The sequence below is a fragment of the Venturia canescens genome, chromosome 8 (assembly GCF_019457755.1).
Source record: "Venturia canescens isolate UGA chromosome 8, ASM1945775v1, whole genome shotgun sequence".
NCBI classification, from domain to species: Eukaryota; Metazoa; Arthropoda; class Insecta; order Hymenoptera; family Ichneumonidae; genus Venturia; species Venturia canescens.
In genome coordinates, this window is record NC_057428.1 from 22,514,601 (window position 1) to 22,534,604 (window position 20,004).

Below are 20,004 nucleotides of genomic sequence, written 5' to 3' on the forward strand. Positions count from 1 at the left end.
ATCGATAATGGCCTCTGCACACTCCGCGCGATGAGCGCTGAGCGACGAGCAATATAGCCAATGAGAGCTCTACTTTTCTGGCCATCGTCCGGAAAAGCAGAGTTCTGATTGGCTATCGCTAATCGCGCGCAGTGTGCAGAGGCCATAGTGCGTTGTTCGCCTCTGCGGCGGAAGCTCATTCGGGGGGGCTCTCGAGGCAATCATCTCTTCGCACTGGCATGGTGTGGTGGCGTTGTTGATAGACGTATTACATCGTACTTCTTGGTGTCCCCACCATCGTCGCGATATATATACACAAGAGAATATATATATATCTGTAAAAATTCACACAGCATCTTTGATCACCAGTGCGTGTGTGTATATCTCATTGCCCAGTGAAATTGCGTCACAAGTGTGAGCATATTCGTTTGTTTACATCGAAGAGAAGGAATATAAAACTTTTTAATAACGATTGTAACATTCTCATAACCCGCCTATGTTGGAAAAAAATGTCAAGTAGTGATAGCAAAAGCCATTGACCCCCGATTTCGCTCATTATTGAACATCTGTTTTGTTGGTGTTTTCTGCCTAACCGGCGTGTTCCGTATTGGAATTGGATATTGACGCGTAAATGCACGCGAGAAAAAAAACTCGATGTTCTAGAAAATATTTTTCTTCGAATAATACTCCAAGCTCCAACAAAAGACTCAAATCGCGACAATTGATTTTCGTTAAAGTAACAAAACAATGATAGAAATATGCTGAAGGAAGACAAATGCTTTCTCGTTGCATCCACGATGCCATTATTGTGAATTATGACATTTTTCGAGAAGCTTCGACCCATCCCCGCGCTGTAATAGAATCGTGAATATAATAAAACAGCAGAGGTGCAAGGTGGAGGGACACCTCGATTGTTTCCTTTGTGCAAGTGCGCGAGAGTCCTTTTATCATTAACTTTGATCAAGTGGTTCGTCTTTAATGTTTAATAATGATTTTCCAATTATCATAATAACAATAGACGCGTAATATATGCGCGTATCGCACACGTGCTTTTGGAATGTCCAATAAAAAAATATCACCTAACGATACAGAGTTTGGCTGCCACATAAAAATCGTCATTACGGTCGAAAAAATGCTTGACAATAATGACGTTCAACGGAAAACGCGAGTCTGAACAAAAGTATTACGGTAAGTATATAATAGTGTTTGAGAAAAAAAAATTTTCTTTCTCTATTCGCTTAAATAGAAATAATCTACCATTATATTAATTAATTTAGTAATTATAAATGAAGCGACTACAATTATAAGCAAATATTTTTCGCCGATATTATTCAACAATGGTAACAATAATAGGAAAAAAATAGTGATTCAGTCAGGTTTGCTTCTAATACCACATCCCTCATCCATCCCACCACCGTTATACAAGTTGGTAGTCGTTGACGCGAGCGTCGTACGCAGAAAATTGCGATTTCCCTAGATATTGGCGGTCTGAAAAAGGTGCGCCGTCTCGTCGTCGTTGTCGTCGTTGTCACCGTCAACTATAATAATAATATATACGCGATACTGCTGCTACTATATTAATCGACGATTATACTAATTTTTGTTACCCGCGTTGAGCTTAGAATTGCCATGACGCGAGAAAAAATTTCGGTTAAACAATATTGCCTTCATAATTATTCGCCATTTGGCAGCAGATTATTCGTTTGATTAAAAGCAGTTTAAAAAAAAAAATAATAAAATAAAAAAGGCCGAAGATGGGACAGCGCCCCGATCTAACTGCCACGATTGGCCACAAGTTGCTCCTTTGATTTGTTACTTATTTTTATTATTTGAAAATCCTCCGATCGAATAGATTGTCGATTTTTATTGGTTGATTGAAAATCAGACTGATGAAGTATCCATTCGATTATTTTATCTCCGAATGCTTTGGAAGAGGGAGAAAAAAAAACGTAATAAAAAGTAATGGGTAGAAAATATGGAACTCGGGAGCTTATATTATCGTCAGCAACGTTGGATATAGGTTTCCACCGGAGCCAGGAGGTGTCGCATATTTCGCGCGTTCGTCAAATACACCACACGGCACACGGCAAGCGCGAGCGTGAGCCGTAGCGTAAGCCACCATTGTTGAATGTTCTAGCTTTTGGTTTTCATGCATCGTGAGAGAGACGACAGGGAGGATTTTTTCCGCTGTTAGAGGAGAGGGAGAGAGAGGAAGGAAGAAACGAAAGGAAGAAAGAACGAAAAGAAACAAAAGTTACTGAAAAAAAGCAAAGGGGCAAAGAAAAAAAAAAGAAAATCGGACAAATACGGGAAAGGCGAGAGAGCAACTATTCGAAAAGGGTTATCGGGCGCGTCAAGGTTCGTAATAATATTTGCGTTTTGGAGCGGTAAGGGGTAAAATGCGATTTTAAAGAGATTTTGGAGGAAGGGAAAATGATGTTGCGATATGTTTGAGATATCGATAACCGCGGAGGTGGCAGAAGGAGTTGTGATTGAGGAGAAGGCGAAAAGGGCCAAAAGAGAGAATCGGTGCGATCTCTGAGAATCGCCGGAGCATATAAGCGGTACGGGAAGGAACCTCTCACTCGCCGCCCGTTCGTCCCCCTTCCTAATAATATACGCGTATATACATGTTTCTCATTTTCACTATCGGTTTATCTCGCTCGCTCTGGTGAAATCGAGTGTACCCATCGATTTACGAACGAAAGAAAGAGTCAAACTGTGAAACACAGCCTGTTAAAGGGTCACAGGGTGTTGCTGGTTGGTGGTGCGTCTAAAATTTGTTCCATCATATTATTTATTCGTAATCACGGTGCGCGTATGTGTGTTTGCTGTGTGATTTTGTGCGTGCCGGCAAACGCGTCTCAAATCGTCGATCTTTTCTCTCTCTCTCTCTCTCTCCCCCCCCTCCCATCATCCCGTTCCTCATCGCCCCCTCTCTTTTCCCTCCTCGCTAGCACGACATCTCAATTTTTTTGTTACCCGAGGAAAAGGAAAAATTTTAAAACATGCGACTTTACGTGTGAAATATATCTTTCGTTGGATAGAATCGTCGCGCCAAGACTTAATATAAGTTTTCTTGGTGTGTCCCGCGCGACATACGAATATTCGAGAATTCGGGAAAGCGCATATTATATTTTCCTGTTGGATATGCGTATCCTTCTTGTGTACAAGTAATACCATCGAAACTCTACGCGCAATCATCATTATATTTTCGTGAGTTATCCCAATAGAGAGTCTCTGATTTCTTTCCCTATTTTTTGTCATATAAAACACAACACTTCATTTTCATCATCCCTCAACGGTGTCAATACTTATTTTCTTATCCTCATAATTAATTTTTTTATTCACACGGATCCAATTTCGCGTGATGAATGTACGGCATTTTCAATGCAAGAGCCCGCACAGTTCGCACGCGTTTACTCAACTCTATATTTCTTTTTATTTTCAAAGCTTATTGGAACTGTCTCGTCATCGGTGCGCTATCATATTATTAAACAAGCGTATTGTTTCATTCGCAGAAGAAACACGAAAAAGTATACAAGATTCAGAACTGAAGAATCAACGGACAAGAAATTTAGATTATGCCAAAGCTTACGTACAATATTGTCGGGGTTTGATCAACGATAAGGCTCGACTTGAGAACAATCTGGAACCGCGGCATGGTCTGACACCCGGCAAATTGGATTCTGCTCTTCGAAATGGTATGTACAGTTCTTCATGGAAAACAACGACAGGAGTAAAGCATCTTTGACGCAAAACAACACTAAATACAATATTCTAAATACAATGTGACGAATATGTTTAGGGCTTTCGGCATTGGGTTACACGACTGTACAATGGGCGCTTCCGACGGACTGCGTCCATTGGGGTTATCCTCAGGAGTCGTTGATACTATGTAACGACGCATCGAGCGTGGACTGTAATTTGTATTGCGAAGAAAAGTCAAAAGAGTCCAAGGATAACGAGAATTTATTGAGCGGAGTAACAGAATTTTACAAGAATCTTGAAACGGCTTGTCGTACCGCAACTTCCAATTGGCATTTGGAAAGAGCACGGGGAGAAGGAGAAGTAGCAGGAGGAAAGGCGCCGCACGGTGATTATCCACCGAGCGGTGGGAATATCGGTGCAAATGTACCAAACGCATCGTTGTTGGATTTTTTACATCGAGATCGCGGTCATCCAGGTTTAATATCACTGCCGAATTCGAACGTGGAAGAGTTAACGAAACGAGGGTACAAAGCGGAAAAAGAAGTTTCGTCCGACGAAGGTACAGATAGAAGCAGAGGTGGTACCAGAGGGAAACTGGAGGTAACGTCCAAATCGAAGCTAGAAGTTGGGCCGGTATCGAAAGGGGAAGGATTGACGGGGGTTGGTGGTGGTCGGGTGAAAGGCGAGAGACGAGCGAGCCTCGCAGCACCGGGTGGAGTAAAAAATTTGTGCTCGAAGCATATTCAAGATTCGGTCGAAAAGATGTCGGGACAATACCCGGGTCATAGTAGGCCACCGGTTGGTACACCACCGCCTCAAAACGTCTGGAATCATTTGACAATGACCCAGGGACAGGGGAAAACCAATGCCACCGGTCGAGGAAGCGTCGGCGGTGCCGGCGGTAGCGGTGGCGGTGTTGGTAGCGGAGGAGGAGGAGGAAGCGGCGGTGGTAGTGGTGGTGGCGCCGGAAGCGGAGTCCCGAGCAGCCATGATTCCGCTCAGCGCTCGTACGAACGCACGCAATCCGATCTTTCCTATCTTCTTTCGGAGGTTTCGGGTTTGAATATGCACACAGGGGCTCTCTCAGGAGGTTCCCTAAATCCACCTGGATTCTACGCTCATCCGTCGTTAGCGAGAGCAGCAGCTTCGCATCTAACGTCGCAGCTAACCCCCCAATTGGCCCATACGCAAGCACCACCAACCTGGCACACGCCTACCGTACCCTCGAAGAGCGTTGCCCCACCATCAAACGCACCAGGCAACCCACTGTACAGCCTCCAGATGCTCGTTGACAATCGACAGAATCAAAATCAATACAGAAATTCACCGGGTTCCCAGAACACGCTTGATCTATCGGCTACATCCGAAATGGCTGAAAATTATTCTCGCATGACCCAAGATATACCGATAAGTCTGACCGCTCGTAACGTCGACAAAGGAAGCCGTAACGGGAACATAATCTCACCTCCGATACCTCTCAACGGTGAAACGTCCTCCGACAGCGGTATCAGCTCCTCCGTACCGACTCCGAATTCACTCGGCGAGCCCGTACCTTCTCTCTCGAGCAAAGATCTTTCAACGCCTAAAATAACGGTTAAAAATTTTGAGAGCAATCTCAAGGGTGTCGCTAATTTACACGACAAAATTAAAGAAATGGGGGCCGTTGTTGATAACTTTGCACAGAAAGTCATAAATTTACCCCCGAGTGTAACTATCGAGAGGGTCGTTACCGGCGGTAGCGGTTGCACCACCGGTGCCGTTTCCCTCACAGCCGGTTCCATCGATAAAAAAGAGGCAGCGGAAGCCGCCCTCAAGATTAAAGATACCCTAAGCGTAATTGCTCAAGTACCGAGGAACATATTGCCCGTTATTGTTAATCTAACCTCGAGAATGGACAAAGATTCTATGGACGGGGATGGACGGATAAGGGAGTCTTCCACGGAGCGAGAACGCAAAATGGAGGATAACGTTGGAGTTGGCTCACCGAAAAATCTCACGATAGCTGGAGGAAGTGGTGGTGGTGGTGGTCCGGTGATACCCGTAGTAACAGCAGCGGGTAAACGATCGGGCAAAAAGGGAGTTGACTCGTTGCTAGAAAAACTCGAAGGTGGTAACAAAAAACTTGCAAATACGGAAAATATAGGATCGGTCATAGTGACCCCGTTGGAAGAGAAGGATAATTCAAGCGTCAAAAGTATGTCACCGGAGAGACAAAAGTCTAAATCTCCAACGCGGGACGAAGACGTTGTTTCGCCTTCTTTTAGCAACGACGATTCCAACGATCATACCAAACAACAGCGTAGAAAACGGAAGCTCGAGAAACCTGTGAGAGTGAGCAAGGATTCGAAAACGGAAGTCGAAGATATGGAACTCGAACCGACCGAGCCGCGTGAACCACGAATACGCGGAGGCACGTTTCTCCGCGAAGAGCCTGTTGTTGTACGTTCACCCGTCGTACCACCTAGCACAGCCGCTGCTGCTGTTGCTGTTGCTGCTGTTGCTGCTGTTCCTCCTCCTCCTCCTCCGCCTCCGCCTCCTCCTCCTCCTCCTCCTCCTCCTCATATATCGATTGTTCGTAATCCCAAGGAAAAAATCGAGCAACAGACGAAAGATCAGCCAACAAAGAAGAACGAGGAAGACGATGAGGACGATGACGACGAGGATGACGAGGATGACGACGACAACGACAACGACAACGACAACGACAACGACGACGATCACTTCGACGAGGGAGAACAAGAACGACGCCGCCCGATCGTCGATGTCCCAACCGTCGTCACGAATAACGAGCGAGTTAAATCGTCGTCGGTCTCGTCCCCGCATGTCATGCTGCTACTGCCACCTCCACCGCGAGAAGAAAAAGAAAATATTCCCGCTGAAAATTCAGATGATTATACAAGAACGGAAGAAAGCGAACCGATCAAAAGGCGAAGAAGTAGCGAAGGACCCAGCCAAACGTGCCAACAACAAACACCTATGAGCCAGCGAAAGAGAAGAAAATCGAGCGACGACGCGATTGAATTTTCTAAACTTACCAGTCCAAGGAGTGGCGTCGTCGTCGTCGTTGGTGGTGGTGGTGGTGGTGGTGGCGGTGGTGGCGGTGGTGGCGGCAGTGGCAACAACAGCATCGGCGGGGTTAATACGACGAATCCTTTCAACGAGGTCGAGTCGGAACTCGAGAAAATGTTTGCCGGTATCGTTGAGACTGACGACGATATTAGCGCAGACGCCAAAAACTCTGACACGAGAAAAGAATCAACTACCATTTGTGAAACTAAGAATAAAAAAAAAATGAATAAAAGCACGGGTATTGAAACGAAAAAGGAAGAAAAGGAAAATGGTGGGGGAGAAGAGGAAGAGGATGAGGCAGGAGAAGATGATGAAGAAGAGGACGAGGAAGAAGAGGTAGAAGAAGAAGAAGAAGAAGAGGAGGAGGAGGAGGAGGAGGAAGAGGAAGAGGAGGAGGAGGAGGAGGAGGAAGAGGAGGAGGAGGAAGGAGTAGATGACGAGAACATGAAATGTAGGAACGTCGAGATAACGGGGACAGCTATAACGGACGTAACCTCGACAGTTCCGGCGACAAAACCGTCGAGTTTTGGTAAAAAGTGCAAAAAGCCTAAAGTTCGTGGTGGAAAGAGAAAATTTTCGAAATCTCGGGATTCCGGTAATGCGCCACCACCCGGTGGCATTCAAGATCTTATCGCACCAAAGGACAATAATAAAAAAAAAAGGAAAGGTTCAAAAATGGTGAAAACAAAAATGGAGACACCAACGAAAAAGGCGAGAAACAAGAGTAGCAAAATTGTCGATGGTCCAAGAGAGGTCTCGTATGATTCGGGTTCAAACGCAAGCTCGATTAGATCAAGAGGTCCGGTCGTTCACTTTGAGGGACCCAGGGATAGCCCGCTCAGCGTACAAGTCGTTAACGCGCCTAGAGAGGACGAGGAAGAAAAGAACAAAGAAAAACGAAAAAACGTGGGAAATGGTAATGCTGCACGGAGCAAAAGACTCAGTCATCAGAACGATCTCGATTATCGAGGTGAGTTTGAATCAAATAGTATACATCTTTCGTCCTCGTTTGAAAATTCGATTCTCATAGATTTTCATAATTTGATTTTTTTCAATTATCTATCAGGTAAAGTAAGCAGAGCGGGCTTATTCAGCTCGACGTTATCGTCTCGGTACGACGCGCATACGACCGATTCGACATGGGTATGCGTTTTTTGTAAGCAAGGCCCGCACTCTGTTGTACCCGGTGATCCAGCTCGGCCTCATCCTAATTTAGCCGGACCGCACATAGCTCCGGGCACTTACACGGTAATCCTCCGCCGGGTTTCAACCTCCTCACCCATCATGTTTCTACTCTTTCAATCTGTCTCTCTCTCTCGAACGTTGATGATGAAATGATTCTTATTCAAGGTTCCCGCTGGCGTATTGAGCGATCTTTTTGGCCCGTACCTCATCGGGAAAGAACGTCTGGAGGAAGGTATACTATCGGCGGACGAGCAAGAAATAACGACGGAACAGAAAAAGGGTAGCAAGAACAAACGTAGTTTGAGGTATGCCGGACTTGCTGATCAATTTTCTGCTAAAATGAGCAAGAAAAAGAGAAACTCGGTCGAATGCCCTGTTCCTGGTACGCTCACAGGTATGACCCTTTTACCTGGTGATGAACAACGATGGGAAGTCTGGCTCCACGAGCAATGCGCACTGTGGGCAGCCGGGGTTTACATGGCGGGTATGTTATTAAAAACCACAATCTTGTCGACGACATATATATATATATATATATGACGTATCAGCTATCGACGAATCACTGGTATTTTAATAAATGAAATTCGTTTTGGTCAGGAGGCCGAGTAACCGGACTTCAGGAAGCGGTTTGGGACTCGACCAAATCGATTTGTGGCTCTTGCGGTCTTGCCGGTGCAAACATCGGCTGCGTAAAACGTGGCTGCAAATCGGTAACGCATTATCCTTGCGCCCTTACGAGAGGTTGGCTCCTCGATACGAGTCAGTACATACCTAAATGCAATTTGCATCGGGTTACGTGAGACAACGGTTTCGAATCCGTGAATGTTGAGAAAATACGGTTAAATACGAATGGTGGCACGTTCCGTTGTAACCGAAACGAGGCAAAGTCTCGTAGCAAGTTACAACATTTACGAAAATACGAATACAAACGGGAACAACGGAATCCAGGTGGTCGAGGGGCGGTGTGGTGGTGGCGGCCCTTCGGATATACCAAGTTACGCCAAAAGATTCAACATTTTACGACAGCCGTCAACGGTGTAGCATGAAGAAACAACACCGTGATATTCGTGGTATCGACGAGCTTCGCTTTTTTTCATTTCTAGACTCTAAGATCGAAACCGAGAGAGAGAGAGAGAGAGAGAGAGAGAGAGAGAGAGAGAGTCGAGGATTTTTTATGTACCCTGATAGAACACAGAAAAATCCTCTTATGGACTGCGTGGTGCGCGCGGTGAAGAAAATATGATTACTACAACCAACCAACACGATTTAAATTTCATTCAAAAGTCTCTGTTATTGGTATACGGAGAAATGTAAATTGAGTTTCAAATGAATTCGCGTTCATCATTCAAAACCCAACGGAATAGATGGAAAATTGTAAAAATAAAGACATCAGAAAAAAGGAGATGGATCGGGTCATTCTATGGACGTAATCTCCGTTATCGCGAATGATCGAGTAGAAAAAAAGAAAATTCGAAAGCAACAATTATCGTATACCCATCAATTGAGATGAAAAATTGGAAAATTATTAGTTAGACTTTGTAGACAAGAACGTAAAAGAGAAAAAAAAATGAAACTCGTTTATGAGCTATCCGTTGATTGGATTTATTGACTTTCTCGGCCTGTGGCCTTGCGACGGTGGCCTTTTTCGATTTGATACCTGAAGTGAAGATACAGGTTTTTTTTTCAGTCAAACATTGCGCATATGCGTGAGTTATTCGAAAGGAAGCCCGGAAAATCCATGAAAAAAAGAGTATAGCTTGAATATATATACAAACAAAAAATTAAAAACAAAAGACTAGCTATTTATTCCATTTGTATTCGGAGAAAAAAAATTGTGGGATGTAAATTCATATGCGCGAGGGGGAAAATATTGGCAAAACTGCGGGGCAGCTTGACCGATCAGTTCTTTTTTCCTCGTTTTTTCTTGGATTATTTATCAATAAAAACAACACGTTAAAAAAAAACCAAGATACACTTGTACAGGCAGCGGACGCGCGTACGAATACAGTTTGCGAAATTTTGAGGGACCTGTAGTTTTTACGACTTTCATTACCTATATATGTATCTTCGTTTTTTTTTATATCAATCAAATTATTATTATTATTATTAATATCATCATCATCATCATCATAAAACAACCATTATGATTAATTCATTGAAGGATTCGTGACGGCTCATGTTCGGTATGATTTTTGTCATTAGAATTCCTTTTTTTAGCTACTTTTTTTTTCGATTTATCGTTGAACAATGATGTTTCCACAGAGTAGAAAAGAAAACCAGTGATCGAGAGATGCTGGACAAGAAGAGGCACATGTGTAACTTATCGATCGAATCAATCATGACTCATTATTATACTCATTATGGTAGTGAAAGAAGAATATGTCATTGAACGACACTATTGTTGTTAGTATTATTATTATTATTATTATTATTATTATCGTCATCGTCAATCATCATTATTATTATAATGGCCGTCGTCGTATCTTCATTATTACAATAAACAATATGTGTTGGTAAAAATATCAAAATAATTGAAAAATCTTTTCTAATCACGTGTATATGAAATTTGGACGGAACGACTTCGGTTCATCATCCTCCTTTTTCTCTTTTGATGTACATGTTGTGGTATAAAGAAGAGAACGATAAAGAAGGAAAAGAAAATTTAAAAAATAAGTAGAACGGAACGAAGAATAGCGGAAAAAATTGAAAAGTTTTGTATAAAAATAATATAACATATAGATGATAATGTAAATAAGATATAAATTACGGTAGATAAAGGATGAAATACAAATATATATACATTATACTCGGTCATATCCATTCTGGAAGCCCCTTTCCTTCTCTACCCTATACCACCACCTGTTTGCCCCGATGCGATGTGTCGACAAATTTGCAAATAAAATCTAGAATTGAGCCAAAACTCGTGTCGAAATAAAAAAGACGAGCCGCAGTTTTTATTAAATATTAGCTTCTATCATATGGAGATAAGAATATATAATATCATTTTGTGCATATAAAAATAACGTCGGGTCAGCACAGACGACAGGGCTTTCATGTACTTGTCCTGCCCGTGAGACTCTAAAACGAGTCTCTTATGATATGGAAACTTGTACATAGCAAGGAAAGGAAGAAAATCATTGTAAAAAAAAAATGGAGATGAAAAACGCGTTGTGTATAAAAAGAAGCAGCACTATCTAGACTATTTTTCGTTCGAGTGTACAATTATTATATCATATATTATAATGGCAAAACAATCGAGATGCAATCATTTTTGGCGTTTTTTTTTTTTTTTTTTTTTTTTGTTGTTTTTCCCCACGAGAGAAAACGATAAATCTGTATCGAGTATAGTTGATTGAAATTCTCCTAGCTTGAAAAAGGTAGTAAACGATCTAGGCGGAAAAGACCCAGCACCGATTTCAGTGAGAATTGTTCCATCGTGTATGATCCCAAGCAACGGGACAATAAAATAAATGATGAACAATTCAAATTTGATAAACTATCAAAATTACAAGAACGGAATGGTCACAAAATGATGTAGCCAGAGCGACATATGGCGAGGTGACAAAGAAAAACTTGTAACGCTATCAAGTGTAAAAAAACAATCTTGATTCATTGTGAAACGGAGCGTGGTGGAAATCTAACGAGAGAGAGGAAGAAAAGATGAACTTTTTGTGCTCATGTAAGCGTTGACGCGTGTATGTACAATAATTCCCGCCGCGCACCGCGACGAACGTTGAATGTCAACTCTTTCCCTTTATTGATTCTATTAATAAAAAAAACTCGCGAAAAACAATGTAATTTCCACAGACTTTTTTGTTTCTTTTGCTCTAGTGAAGAAGTGACAAGCGAGAGCGAAAGAGAATGAGAAGGAAAGTTGAGCTGCTGCTGCTAGGGAGGCAAAAAAAAATCGTCTTGTATTATATATACGATATAGAAAGGATTGCTGGATAAATTGCAAAATAAATTAATGAAAGGAAAAACAGTGTAATTCTGTAAATTGCCAATTTATAACAATATAGTCATCCGAAGAACTAGTATATAATAAAACAAAAAATAAGAGAGAGCGCGCGCCCAAGTGATTTGTATAAAAAAAATAGAGATATGAAAATAGTTGTAATAATATCAATGATAATAATACTAATATTCATTATAATCATAATAATTATAGTAATATAATACGAATAATTAGTATAATATAAAAATATGGCATAGAAATGTGCAAAATATATATCTATATGAAGAATGTTATTGTAACGGATAGGTGACGACGACGACGACGACGACGACGACGATGCCAACATCAATGGAGTGATAAAATGAAAAAAATGGCAAGAAACAAGAGTAAAAATGAAAACTCGCGATCAGTGCGATCGAGAGGAAAAGTCGATAAGTATTTAAAATTTATACACGACAAATTTCAATCTTGCATATATACTTTGCCGCGCCGTATAATTATTCGTTTCCGTTGACGTAGCTGCAATTATAAAATTTTCAAACTTGTATCGCTCACTTTTACTTTTTATCGTTCTCGCAAGGTTCCCGCGGGCCCGCCATTCGTTCGGTACAACATTTCGGATCGTGAATTCTTTATTAATAATGTGTATTATTTTACATGATACGCGAATGAAATTGAGAAAAAAAAAAAGAAAACAAACTGAAGCCACTACGAAAAGACCATGAATTAGGATTAAATACATTTTTTGTGACCTGGTTATACATGCATCAATAAGACCGATCGTTATAAGAAACTACTATATGTCGGTTTGCATGGTTGCGCGCGTTTATCGAATATAACCGCGCGATAATGGAGAATATCACTGCAGCAGAATTGTAATTTGAAATCGATACAATAATACGATAAGCATACATCTTTGTGTATTAAAAATAGTACAATGAATTAATAAAAATCCGATATACATCGTAATATTTTTGACCTAACTTTTAGATGCAGAAAAAAAAAAACAAGGCGCCCGCGGTAACGATCGTGCGATCGATACGCGGCGGATAACACTTTGGACGATAATCTCCAGTATATTATGCATGCATCGATATTATCGTATAAAGCTCTTTCGGAATGTCATTTTCACGATGAGCCGCGATTTTTTCAACTGATATGTCATCGCTTTTAAACCGATTGCATCTTCCAAAGTGATAAGTGTAAAAAAAATGAATTTTTTTAAATGGAAGTCAAAGACGCATTCAGTGATATCTCCGTTAAAAATGATGCTAAAAATATGAAATTTTTTAGGCAACATGAGCAAGGCTTGCCAAATAATGTCAATTCATTTTTAGATTTATTACGCGATTTTCTGAGATTATAAATAATCTGTTTCCCGTGCAGTTTTTTGAGGCTAGGATCGTCACCAGTAGTAAGCAACATCCGTGTCCATATATATACAATGGAAATACATATAAATGCGAGAATCGGTGCTCGTCGGTTATTGAAAGTGAATGCAGGAGGGGCGCAAACTGTTGCGCCTATTGATGATACAGCTACTGCCTACTGTGCTGCCTCACAGCGCTCACAGCTATCACGACGACGGCGGCGGCCGGCGGCTAGTCTCGATGGTCTCGAGCGTAACAAGCGACACAAGCGTAGTTACCAATTCAACCGCACGCGTCGCGCGATTCGGCAACAGCGGCAGCGGCGGTAGGCGGTAGGGTAGTCGGCCAGGTCGGCCGCTCCTCCGCCGGACCACCTCCCTTTCTATTTCTAAAGCCGTCGTCGTCGTCGTCGTCGTCGTCGTCGCCGCCGCCGCCGCCGTCATCGTCATCGTCATCGTTATCGTCATCGTCATCTTTCGTCGGATATCTCAAATCTTGGATCGGTCGGTGTCAGTCGCGCTCGGGAATTATCGTTGAAAGCGTCGAAAAGAGAATGCGGTCGCGCGATTTAGGTGCTTCGTCTCGCGCAGCACAACTGGCACAACAGCGCTATTACCACGGGTAGCTGCGGAGCGGGTGCGAGCGCACTATATTCGTAAAAAGGATTAACAAAAAAAAAAGAGAACGGTTCGAGCGCGTGGAAATTCGTGAATTCTTGCGATTGAATATCAAAGCTGTCGGATGAAATATCCTCGTTTGTAAATAATAATGCTGCGGAGTGCGACGAAATGGGTAATTTATCGACAGTGATGAGTTTGGGTGTTGCATTGATGCCTTATCTCGTGGATTATTCGTCGGCCCAACAGCAGGAAGTTGTCAGAGGTAAGGAGACGAGTCGCACGAGCGTCGCGATGTCATAGAGTGAAAGTTGTCGATACAAACCCGTATAACGAGTTTCATCGACGTAACGCTGCTTCGTCAAAATCCGGTCTTGGCGGTTCGTTGCGCCCACCAATTTCAATTGCTGGTTTATCAAACATCGCAAACCCGACGACCTTCATATGCATCCTCAAAACGTACCATGGAAATTTTGTAACCGCCCGCGTACCTTTTATCCCGCTGTTTCGCGAGTCGCATGCGCTCGCTCCAACAGGTGTCAGTTTCTGCTTCGCGTGACTCAACTCGACCTGCAAGCTCTCTCGCTTGTCTTTTCGAATAACAAATCATCATCGCATACGCCATATACGTCGTCCTCGGACGTCGTCGCAACGCGATGGCAATGCGATTAAACGATCCAAATAATGAATCATTCGAATCGTTGCTGCTGCTGCTGCTGCTGCTGCTTTATCGCAAAATTTCCGAGTAAATATACCGATATGTGGAGTATATAATACTTCTACTCTCCGTGTCTTCTCATCTTTCGCATCATCAAAATAACATTTTCCATTTCATAATTTTTAATTCAATTTTAATGACTCTCTTGTATTCGATATTCGATACGTAGGTTCGCCGATCCACGGATCGCTTTGTTCGCGCTCCCCGACCAATCAGTATTACGAGCATTACCGCGCGCTTTGGTTTTTCGTTGATTCTTCTATAATAAATCCTTATAAAGGAGCATTATGAAGCAGCGCGAGGCACGTTGACTTTCAAGCCAAATATACGCTTCAATCAAGAATATTTCTCGAATATAATGAATAAGTAGAGCGCGCAGGGCTTTTCCTGACGAGTACGTTGCTTTTTATACGTCTCTTGAATGGTTTGCGTCATCCTGCTTCCTGCTGACGACGCTCGTTTTTTATAAACAGCCGCATCCTCCATTTGTCTGCACAACCGATCCGCAGCCGCCCTCTTTTTGTGCTTTATTTTTTATTTTCGGCTGCTTTTTTACATTTCGGGTGTACATTACTGTCCCCTTGCGCCGCTATACTACTGCTATACACTACTCGCGAGCAAGTATATCTAATAGGCGTATAGACAATAACGGTGCACGTAAACCAACCGCGCCGCGCGTCGGACCAGCCGAAGGAGCAGAAGAAGGAGGTCGCGCGCGAGACCGGATTTACAGTTATATGGAAACTGCTCCAGCCAGCTTCCTCGCATATGGAGTCGCGGTTCCGAGCGACTCTCGGAATAGAGGAGAGTATGCGATATACGATTACGCCGCTGCCTCAATATTCGAAAGTCTTGCTTTCGTTTCTCCCTCTTATATATCTTGATATTATTTGAGAATTTATTCGCGGCGACTTGCGTAAATGAATAATTCCTTCTCTCCGGATAAATTTACGTATCGCGCGATCGTTAATAACCCGCGTGCATGCCTTTAAAACCGCAACGCGCTATGAAAGTCCTTTCGTCTTTCAGTTTTTTATACGAGTTTCCGCGTCGTCGCGGTCATACCGTTCGTTTGATTTTTACAAGCTTCTCCGCGTCCGAGCTCAACTCAACAATTGATATAACGATGAAAATTGTACAGCTAGCCTATATCATATCTTATATATCTATCTCGTATATACTCGGGCTGCTGCTAGCTGCTGCTAGCTGCTGCTAGCTGCTGCTAACTGCTGCATTGCTGCGTTACAATAACCGCTGAATCGGCGAGCTCGCGCGCGGTACACAGGCGGCGTACCCCAGTGTGTTCTCAACTCGGTGAATGTTTCACCGCGCGTTAAAAGTAGTACACGATATATCTCTCCGAGCGCCGGTGGTAGCTCTACGAACTCTACGAAAGATATATGATGATCCGGTGTTCCGGGCGAGATCCGGCTCGTATATATAAAATTTGACAAATGCCGCTTTCTATTTATATATTGCAGAATGCGTGGAAAAGGAGGGAGGTTGTTTGAGATGCAGAGGAGAATATTGCGCGAGATGCGCGATTCTTCTTCATCGGGGTAGATGCGTCGAATCATGCCCTTCCGGTCACACCGCCGATTGGTCAACGAGGGACGAATATATGGGCCGTATCTGCAGAGAAACCGGCTACATGTTCGGTTTTACCGGAAGTCAAGTCGCGATTCTCGTTGGTATTGTTTCCGGCGCGACCATATGTATTTTTATTATCATTTGCGGGGCTGTCGTCGTACATCAGCGTAAGAAAAAAGCGGCCAAGCTGCTTCGCCAATTCGAGGACAGGTATTTTCTCTTATTCTCTGCGTTCTATGCGCAATCCCCGGCAGCATCGTTCTTCTTCTTCTTCTTCTTCTTCTTGTTCCGTAGCGCCGAAAGACGAGAATTTCTCAAACATCTTGGAACACTGCGCGGCGAGGCCCACACGTTTCTCGCGATGCTCAACGACACGAGGAGACAAGTACGAGAATTGTATTTCTCTGGTAACAACGGTGACGGTCCCGTTGGTATACAAGCCTATAGACCCGTGCTCCGTGATTTGGCTCGAATATTGCTTCTCGTTAATAAAAAGGAGCAAGACGTATCTTTCCCACCGGAAGATTGGCAGAGACTCCTCGCATGGGCCGAACGTCTTTTGCGAAGATATAAAAAGCATACATCTCCGGAAGTGAGAGACCATTTTTTCCCATCTCCCGCATGCCATGCACCGACCTTTCCATCATATTTATTCATTTTTTGTTTTTTCTTCCACCCAGGTTGCCCAATTGGTTACGTTCCTTCAGCAATCAACGAGCAATGCGACTCAGTTGGTGCAGCACCAACAGACGGATAAACCAATCGCGATAACGCAACCGTTCGAGATGCGTTCGACACCAACGAATCTTACAACGTTCCAGGCTAATGCACCGCTAACGACTTTTCAAGCTAGCGATAAATCCAGCACGAGCCGGACGAGTTCGAGCCTCGGCTATACCAAGGAGAACGCCAGTCCGATAGCTTCCAGTCTCGGACAAAATAGTTTTAGCATTTATAACGAGAAACTGAGCCCGTCGGGCTCGACGATCGGACAAACGACACCGCTCGTTTATCCCACTCCAAAAATACACGATCATCATCATCATCATCATCATCATCATCATCATCACCATTCCCATCATCATCTGCTGCTTCAGCATCATCATCACCATCATCTTGATCAACCGATCGAATCTCATTTTCAACAATTGGCTATCTCGGCGTTTAATCACAATTACGACAATGGTACGACGAGCGGGGAGGAGGCGAACGTCGGTACGAGCGAAGCTCCTTCGACCGTTCTCGACACCGATCTCAATCCTCAGTGGCAATTTCGTAGCTCCATCGACGAGGCGGCCAGTTATACGATACTCAACGACTGGACTTCTACTCCTCCTCCTCCTCCTCCTCCTCCTCCTCCTCCTCCTCCTCCCGAGCAAAACTGCCTAATCGATGATTTTACCATTTTGGGATTTCGACCCCAGGACGAAATAACTACCGAACTGTAAATATCCTGTGTTCCCGCGTTATATGCGCCCGATTTCGACCTTTCGATCCCGAATTACGATGCCAAACTATACTTTTCTTTCTCCGCGTCCTTGGACGCTCTTACCCTTTTTTATCCTCCCTCCCTATATACATCGAATGCACTAGTCAGCATTCTTACTCATTCCTCGATCCGATGAAAAACAAAAGCCCATTCGTGCCTTTCTCACGGCCTATCCTCCAGTTTCTCTTTCGCCTTTTCTTTTTTCCCTCTCTCTCTCCACCTCCCTATTATTATCATTATTCATATTTATCTTTTATATATATATATATATATATATAATTAGGATGCTTAAAGAAAAAAATCGATTTTTTTTCTCGTGGCCCGAGAAGGGATCTTAGTACATGTAAAAAAGTGAATTTTTTCTTATTTTGTTTCTGTTTTTTCCTTGTTTTGAGGAAAATCATGATGAAAAAATTCTAAAAATGTCATGAAACGTTATGCAAACATAACGTAAAAGAATTCTCCCACCAAATTTTTTTTTTGAAAATTGAATTGTTCTTTTTTTTTTTTTTTTTTTCAATCAGTAAATTGACCCGTCACCTCAGGATCCATGAAATAGTTATTATCGTTGAAAATATAGATACTTCCAACATGTGTGATATTTATACAATTTTATCTCGTTTACAATAATTTTATGGTGCTCTTGTAAAAGAACGTGGGGAAAAAGAACACCGAAATTTTTTTTTTTTTTTTTTTTTTTTTTTTTCATTTTTTAGATTTTGAAGCGTGATCTCAGCCGAATAGCAAAATTATGCAGATTTACGATGGAAAAACATGTTCTAAATTTCATGACTTTTTTAAAATTATTCCATGATGATTTTCCTCAAAATAGGAAAAAAAAAAACATAGAAAAGTCGTTTGAGACCGCTGAATATTGATGCGTTTCGATATTCGGGAGATGGTCAATTCCCAAATATCGGAACTTGGAATTTTTTAGATCCTCTTCTCTCACGTAGGAGAGGCGGATTTTTGCCAGGAGCGGGTAAAGCCTTCCGATTTCCCCATCTTGCAATACGAGAAGCTTGGCTCGAACTCGACCTTCAAGAACGGATACTTTCGTCCGGTATAGGAGCATCTCGTGTGCTCTAGATTGCTTTCTCGCTACGCAATCGGGCTTAGCCTCGCTAAAGCGTACTGCGAGAAGCAATCTTCTCGTTATCGAGGAATGATAGGCTCCATTATAACTTTGTTTTAGTACAATTTTGGTAGGAATTTTGGGAAAGTCACTTTTTTACGTGTACTAAAACCCTCTTCGGCCCACGAAAAAAAAAATCGATTTTTTTTTTAACCATCCTAATATATTATTATGTTTTATGTTGTTTACACTAAATCAATTACGATCGGAAAGACGTTTGTACAGATACGTGTAAATAATGCTTGTGCAAAAACGATTAATCACTCACGAGTGACTACCGAGAGAATAGCGATATATTATATACAATATACACACATGCATACCTATGCATAGACGTCTAGAAACGCCTGGCAGCGTCTTGACACCAAGTATTAAAGAGAGACAATTAAAAAAATTTAAAAAAACAAACAAACAAAACAAAACAAACGGATCGCCATGGATATATTGGCTCGTTGTACCATATTCTATCCTATTTTGTTGGTTTTAAGGTGATCCATCGGTTGCGCTAGTGCGAAAGAGACAACTGCAAATTCGTTTTACCGTTTATTAGCTCGGGCATCCTTGATTTTCCAAGATAAATAAAAATTAGGCCTTTTCAGCCATTCACTGATAAAATGAGAATACCGTATAACTCGTATTTTATTTCAATAAATATCAAATTACGTGGAATAAACCATGCAACAAGATTTTTATCTGTTCAACGACCGATAGATCACCTTAATAGAGAAATAAAAGTGTGCATATGTAATATGCGTGGAATTTTATTTTCCCATCGCGCACACATTTTTTCGTGCAATCGGTCCTGATTTAATTGGTTTTTTCTCGCCGTCGGTCAACGATCCTACGAGATTCCTCAAACGACCCCCCGCCCGATCCCGCCATATATAATGGCTCGATACAAATTTTCGTATATAATATATATATATATATTTATATGAGTTACAAAATATTTTTGGAACATATCCCGTTGAGCGTCGTTGTTGCCGCGATCTATTGGCATCATAATATGTAATATTCGCTCTACAAATAAATAAAAGTTCATTCCAGCTGTGATACATAATCCTCCTCCGTTCGTTCAATTCCATGAATCCCGCGCCTCTCGGAAACGCAAATGAAATAATCATTAGCACGAATATCTAGAAATATTTTATATTTATTGTGCGTGAAAGTCGTCGAGGAGACGCAT

General features: G+C 42.3%; 2 protein-coding genes across 5 annotated transcripts; both read left to right on the forward strand.

Moving 5' to 3' along the window:
* Nucleotides 1–174: 174 nt before the first annotated feature.
* On the forward strand, nucleotides 175–12,868 carry LOC122414864 (uncharacterized). Of its 4 annotated transcripts, XM_043426474.1 has the most exons (7): nucleotides 175–1,167; nucleotides 3,501–3,683; nucleotides 3,788–6,211; nucleotides 6,245–7,729; nucleotides 7,826–8,007; nucleotides 8,110–8,428; nucleotides 8,542–12,868. In XM_043426474.1, exons 1-7 carry the CDS (start codon nucleotides 1,125–1,127, stop codon nucleotides 8,742–8,744), a joined length of 4,839 nt encoding a protein of 1,612 aa, XP_043282409.1. In that variant the 5' UTR covers nucleotides 175–1,124; the 3' UTR covers nucleotides 8,745–12,868. The 4 variants fall into 4 exon arrangements, with proteins under 4 accessions (XP_043282409.1, XP_043282408.1, XP_043282410.1 ...); XM_043426473.1 differs by having other exon boundaries at nucleotides 3,788–7,729; XM_043426475.1 differs by lacking the exon at nucleotides 175–1,167 and adding an exon at nucleotides 2,490–2,746 and having other exon boundaries at nucleotides 3,788–7,729.
* A 316-nt stretch (nucleotides 12,869–13,184) lies between these two features.
* LOC122414887 (uncharacterized) lies at nucleotides 13,185–19,878 on the forward strand. The gene is made up of 4 exons (XM_043426544.1): nucleotides 13,185–14,151; nucleotides 16,086–16,404; nucleotides 16,489–16,786; nucleotides 16,875–19,878. The coding sequence occupies exons 1-4, from the start codon at nucleotides 14,058–14,060 to the stop codon at nucleotides 17,640–17,642; spliced, it is 1,479 nt and encodes a 492-aa protein (XP_043282479.1). The 5' UTR covers nucleotides 13,185–14,057; the 3' UTR covers nucleotides 17,643–19,878.
* Nucleotides 19,879–20,004: the final 126 nt, after the last annotated feature.

Excerpts from the sequence above, each read along its gene's own strand:
- LOC122414864 (XM_043426473.1), top strand. The coding sequence starts at position 1,125 with ATGACGTTCAACGGAAAACGCGAGTCTGAACAAAAGTATTACG. Across the intron at positions 3,684-3,787 it reads GGATTCTGCTCTTCGAAATG|GGCTTTCGGCATTGGGTTAC; the intron begins GTATGTACAGTT and ends GAATATGTTTAG. Across the intron at positions 8,429-8,541 it reads AGCCGGGGTTTACATGGCGG|GAGGCCGAGTAACCGGACTT; the intron begins GTATGTTATTAA and ends CGTTTTGGTCAG.
- LOC122414887 (XM_043426544.1), top strand. The coding sequence starts at position 14,058 with ATGGGTAATTTATCGACAGTGATGAGTTTGGGTGTTGCATTGATGCCT. Across the intron at positions 16,405-16,488 it reads CTTCGCCAATTCGAGGACAG|CGCCGAAAGACGAGAATTTC; the intron begins GTATTTTCTCTT and ends CTTGTTCCGTAG. Across the intron at positions 16,787-16,874 it reads AAAAGCATACATCTCCGGAA|GTTGCCCAATTGGTTACGTT; the intron begins GTGAGAGACCAT and ends TCTTCCACCCAG.